General features: G+C 33.1%; 1 protein-coding gene across 1 annotated transcript; it reads right to left on the bottom strand.

The window, feature by feature from the left end:
• Positions 1-1321: 1321 nt before the first annotated feature.
• LOC136987950 (zinc finger BED domain-containing protein 5-like) lies at positions 1322-1949 on the bottom strand. The gene is made up of 2 exons (XM_067285718.1): positions 1712-1949; positions 1322-1626 (listed from the first exon to the last, which is right to left on the bottom strand). Exons 1-2 carry the CDS (start codon positions 1947-1949, stop codon positions 1322-1324), a joined length of 543 nt encoding a protein of 180 aa, XP_067141819.1.
• Positions 1950-5884: the final 3935 nt, after the last annotated feature.

Below are 5884 nucleotides of genomic sequence, written 5' to 3'. Positions count from 1 at the left end.
GACACCGGCGTGTAGCTCTAGCAGAGATTAAAATTACTTTATTATTTAAAGAAAACTCCAAAGAATATAGAATCTTAATAATTATTATTTATTACAAAACAAAACTGTACAATTAATGAGAAAGATGAGCTTGCTTTTCTGAGCATAACTTCTCAAATCGGGGCTGAAGTTTTGAAATGGCTGCTCTCATTTCTTTTTCTAAATTTATTTGTGACCTGTATTTCGACTTGATTACTGCAACTGCAGAAAAGCCAGTTTGACACAAGTACGACGTAAAAAAACGGTAAAATAACCTTCAAAGCTGTAGTATTTATAGTAGGATATTCTTGGGATATATTGCTCCAAAATTCAAATAGTTTTTCTTTATCGAATCGTAGTTTTAGGCTCGTATTACAAGATAGTTCTAACAGCTGTTCTTCATCGGCTGTTGAAAGGGTGGGGTCGATTGGAATGAGTCTCTAATCCAATCGTATTAATCTAGATTCTTTGGAAAATACTGTATGTATCAAAATGGGTGCTTAATGTTGATAAGTGTTGGATAAATATCAATTTCAAACTTGGCTCCTAATTTTGAATAGATGTTTTTTGCTGAAAGCCATTTAAAACAGGAAAACAGCCAGTATTCCCTTGCTCCTTTTCTATTTTCGTTTTCCACAACAGCAACTTCATTTTAAACGCTGCAATTTTATCAGCCAGTTGCAGTATATGCGTTTCGTTTCCCTGCAGCGATTTATTAAGGACATTTAATTTCTAAAATATGTCGCAAAGATATGCCAGTTTTATTAAGAAGTCAGCACCTTTATACTTTTCTGCGTCACGATGCGATTCGATCAATAAATACGTGTACAACTCATTTTTTTATTCGTATACACGAGAGAGTACGTTATTTCACGACAGCCAACGAGAGTTACAGTAAAGATGTATGCTCGCACTTAAATCTTCACAAAGCTTTTGGAAAAATCTCGCCTTAACGGCTCTTGTTTTGATAAAGTTTACCACTTTTATAATTATATCCATCATAAGATTTAATTCATGTGAAATATTTTTTGTAGCTAGGGCCTCCCTATGTATGACGCAATGTGTCCATTTTGCATTTGGAGCCTTGGTTTTAATGAGAGCTTGAAGTCCTCCATACTGCCCTGACATCGCGCGATTTCCATCTGTACACACACCAACACAGTTCTCTCATTGAATGTTATTTTCTTTCATGTATGAATCTATGATCGCAAACAAACCACTAGTCTTCCCGGTATCAGTCATTTCTTTGCAAAATAACAATCCTCACATACATTTGTTTCTTCCATGTATCGCACGTAACATATTAATTTAGGTCATTATTACTGTCTGACGCTTCATCCCGTAGAATGGCAAATAAACCAGAAAGTTTTTTCAGGATTTGCTCATTAATGTCTTCAGCTATGTCAGGTATGCGACGACTAATCGTATTGTTAGAAAGAGGAATATTTTTTATTTCTTTAGCCGCCGATTCTCCAATCATCACTGATACCATATCAATTGCTGCAGGTAAAATAAGATCTTCAGCAATCGTGTGCGAGTTTTTTGCATTTGGCAATACGGTGAGCGATCTTGTAAGAAGCGAGCAGTGCTTTGGAGGAGATAGAAGCTCTGGAAAACAGGGATATTGACGGATTTTTCAGTTCTCGCAAATTTCTTAGAAAAAAAAAAACTCGCGGTTTTCCTTGTAAATTACTGTGAGTTGTTTCTAAATGACGTATCAATTTATTAGGAAGCATACTTTCGGCAACCAGCACCTTATGACAAACAACACATTGGGGTAATTCCACATTTTCTTCGCTAGCGTAGGTAAATTCAAAATCTAAATATTGGTCATCATATTTTCTGTACTTTTTTCGTTTTTTTGCAATTTTTTTTGTACTCTTTCCTGAGTCTTCGACACGTTTTCTATTTATTTGAATAAAGCTATCCATTTTACGATGCGTAGATTAAATACAACACACTTGAAATCAAAACACTTATTTAACAACGCTTGTAATCGACGAACACTAAAGATTGAACGAAAGAGAGAGAAAATGAAGGAGCGGTGTGATGAGACGCATGCACCGCGCTTTCACTCATTACGTCGCGTGCAGGCGACCTGTGGGTACCGTCTCGAGACACCCCTAGGATAGCGCCGCGACGCCCCAGGGCGTCACGACGCACAGTTTAGGAAGCCCTGCTCTATAGAAAAAAATATTGTTTTTTTCACAAGTTCAGGGCGCTGTTTGTATATCTATCATGGTATGCCGGCAACTAGGGGCACCCCTAGATATTATTTAAATTAATAATAAATTCAGTATATTATTGCAATAGGAATTTATTATTTATACCTTGGAATGACACCGTTGCTGCTAGAACGTCCACTACGGGGCGTTCCGGGCTACTAGTAGTAAAATAAAACGACAACTTTGTGCTCTTGACAACTTGAACATGTTGAAAATGTTATATGACCAAATGCGGGACACTTTCCGGGACGGTGTTCAATGCAGGGCTAACAACCGAAATCCGAGACAGTCCTGCACAATCCGGGACATCTGGTCATCTTACTTAAGATAAAAAATACTTCCTATATATATAGGGTGTATTATACACCCTACATATATAGGCCGGGTGTATATATATATGGTATATATATATATATATATAAATATACAGTTTTCTAACTATTTTTGCAACAGCGAAAAAAAAATTTTTAATTTTTGTTTATATATTTATAAACAAAAATTTTAAAAAAATTCGGGAAATATTGTCACAGATAAGTTTTATGGTTCCATGTTGGTAAAAATACCTTTATATTTCACCACGTTGATTTCATATGTATACTGACTATTTGTATCAGGAATCCTTGTAAATATATGGAGTGATACAGTATTGTTTCAAAGTTATAAATCATTACTACGTATGTTGAAAAATAAGTTAATGCAGTTAATATTAAACATGTGTTCTAAGTAACGGTTAGTAGAACAAATGAACCTTAATTTAATAGTATTGTAGTCCAAATGGGCGTGTAAGAAAATAGAGCATTCTGCAATTACATCAAAAAATGACTATTAGTTATAATCATCTGTTACAAATATGATCGATAGCTAAATGCAAAAAGATAAGTTACCTGCCTGTATCTTAAATTATAGATACACTTTCATGAATTTCACTGATAAATTTCGTCATTTTGTATATTATAAGAAATATGGTTGCTTCTACGATATATTATTGCTTTGTATTTATGAAATAATCCTGGTCAATGTATAATTTCATACATGATTTCTTCTGTACTTGATTAAAATATACACATTATAAATACTGAAAATTTTAAACACAAATGTGTATTAAATTATTGTTTGATTTAAATATATATATGTTTCGAGTTAAAATATTTTTGAGCGAGAAAAATGTGGTTTTCAATATGTATATAGATAAACACAAAGGTGTACACACCATGTTTCCAGAAAAACACATTTTAGAAACAAGCCAATTTATTATGCAGTATACATCAGTCAAATCTAAAAGTCTGTAGTGTGTTGGAACGAGAAAAAAATAAATAAATCTTAAAAGATAATATATTCATAATAAAAACAAGCTTGTATTCTTTTCTTCTAAATGAATTTATACAACTTAATATTTAAAGCAGCGTTTCTCAACCAAGGAGTTGCAACCGCCAAGGGGATCACGTTGATATTAAAGGGAGGGTCACGACTAGGGGTCACGACTAGGGATTGCAATCCAGCAGTGTTTTCAATCCAGCTGGATTTTTGCTGGATTGAAATCATTCCAGCTGGATCCAGCGCGGATCCAGCGTAGCTGTATTTTTGGTGCAATAAAGTGTTATCTGTCTATCTATCTACCCAGAAATTTATGGTTTTTTTAAAGAAATAAAACATTTTTTAAAAATACTTAAGAAGCTATTATTATTTAGACTGGACACTATAAATCAGTAAAACTTCTTACACATTTAGTTAGTAAACTTAACTTTGGTTCGGTTTAACACTTGAGATAGAGATAATTAACTTTAAATGTTTAGTTAGATTATAATTATAATGTAATCTTTAAGTTCAATAATAGCAAAGGTAATTCTACTAATTAATTTATATTAATATATTATAATAATATAAGGACGGATAATCAGTGGCTAAGTGGCTATTAGTCTTACCAGTTTTCTTATATAGGCTCTACATATTAGTCTGTAGTTATTTATAAGTATATAAAACTATGTACTGGAAGTAGAATAAGTTAAATAAACTATGCCTTTATCAATCCAGCAAAATGCAATAAAATAATAAAGTTTTTAATCGTTTCTAACGATCTTCCTCAGTTACAAAAAATAGAACATTAAATATAGAACGGAATGTGTTATGAATGTGAATGTATTAAATGTGTTCGGAATAAATATAAAAATTAACGGAAAACGCCCAAACGGACAAAACATAGATAAATAAACAAAATAAATAGCGGAAAATATATAAATATATAAGATATAACAACGAAACCAGCATTATCCGTTAATAATATTAATTAATGTAAAAGGATCTCCACACGGTAGACAATGAGTTCGTATCTCTATGGTTTATACAATCAGTTGTCACGTGCACCTTGCAGATTTTCAATCTCTCAAAATGTTTGACCGTTTGCTTATTCGTTGTCGTTTTTATAATTGCCACTTAATCCCAGTGGACGTTAACATCCTACTGTCTTGCGTATGATGCCAGCGCAGTGTTGTCAAGGATTGTATATTTGTGCTCTTGAGCCTTTGTTTTAAACTGCGCATAGTTGCACCCACATAAACAAGATTGGAATTGAAACGTTAGATGTGTAAAGGCACCGAGTATATATACCCGTTCATATTCCGTTGAATTCCTATCCTCTTTCTTTATATCGTTTCTTAAAAGTTTGAAAACAGTGGGATTACATCGGTATACAATACGGAAATTATTAGACCTGGCTGTACATCTATGTATCTTATTTTAAAATGGGATGTAATTAAGCACAATTCTTTTTATATTTATTCCAAACACATTTAATGTTCTATAGTTAATGTTGTATTTTTTGTAACTGAGGAAGATCGAGCGATTGAATACGTTATTATTTTATTAAATATTGCTGGATTGATTAAGGTATAGTTTACTTATAAGTAATTTAATTATTAGTGTTAGTAAAGTAGTGAGTAAGTAATTAGTAGCAGTCTAGTAGTTAGCAAAGCGGCAACGCGACAACGTAGACTTTTGCGCCATTATTTAGAAAGTTAACTGAGTAGTTGCGGATTCGCAGCGCTGGATCCAGCAGGTCGAAGAATGCGCTGGATCCAGCAGGTCGAAGAATGCGCTGGATCCAGCAGGTCGAAGAATGCGCTGGATCCAGCTGGATTGCCGGATGAGGGATCCAGCAATTGCAATCTCTAGTCACGACACAATAATGAAATTATTTTATGAGAAAAAGTCATTTATTATAAACTTATAAACGTTTTACTTACAGTAAGTACATATAAAAAGAAAAGAAATTAATGTGATGGTTGCATTTGTTTTTCATTTAAAATCTTTTCCATACGTGAATCAAATTACAAAGAGCACGTACTGTACACATCAAGTTGGAACTTGTAAATTGCTCATGTAGTACATGTCATGCATGCATGTTCATACCCGTCGCTAGAAACGCAGCGACATAAAATAATAGGCAACGTTGTATTATATTTTTTATACTGTCGGTATTTTCTTAATGTATAAAATTAGTGTAATGTGATTATATAATATTTTTAAAAATTTACGTTTATAGTAACAGTCAAAATTCAATTAGTAATAGTAAAGCTTACTGTTATTATTCCTTTGGGAGTGGGGGATCGCGAAATATTAATTTTGTTTATATTTACTATTTGGGG

This window comes from Centruroides vittatus, unplaced genomic scaffold (genome assembly GCF_030686945.1).
Source record: "Centruroides vittatus isolate TY-2023 unplaced genomic scaffold, ASM3068694v2 scaffold_2931, whole genome shotgun sequence".
Lineage (NCBI taxonomy): Eukaryota > Metazoa > Arthropoda > Arachnida > Scorpiones > Buthidae > Centruroides > Centruroides vittatus.
The sequence above is the reverse complement of the archived record's forward strand: the minus strand, read 5'-3'. Positions and strand labels throughout refer to the sequence as shown.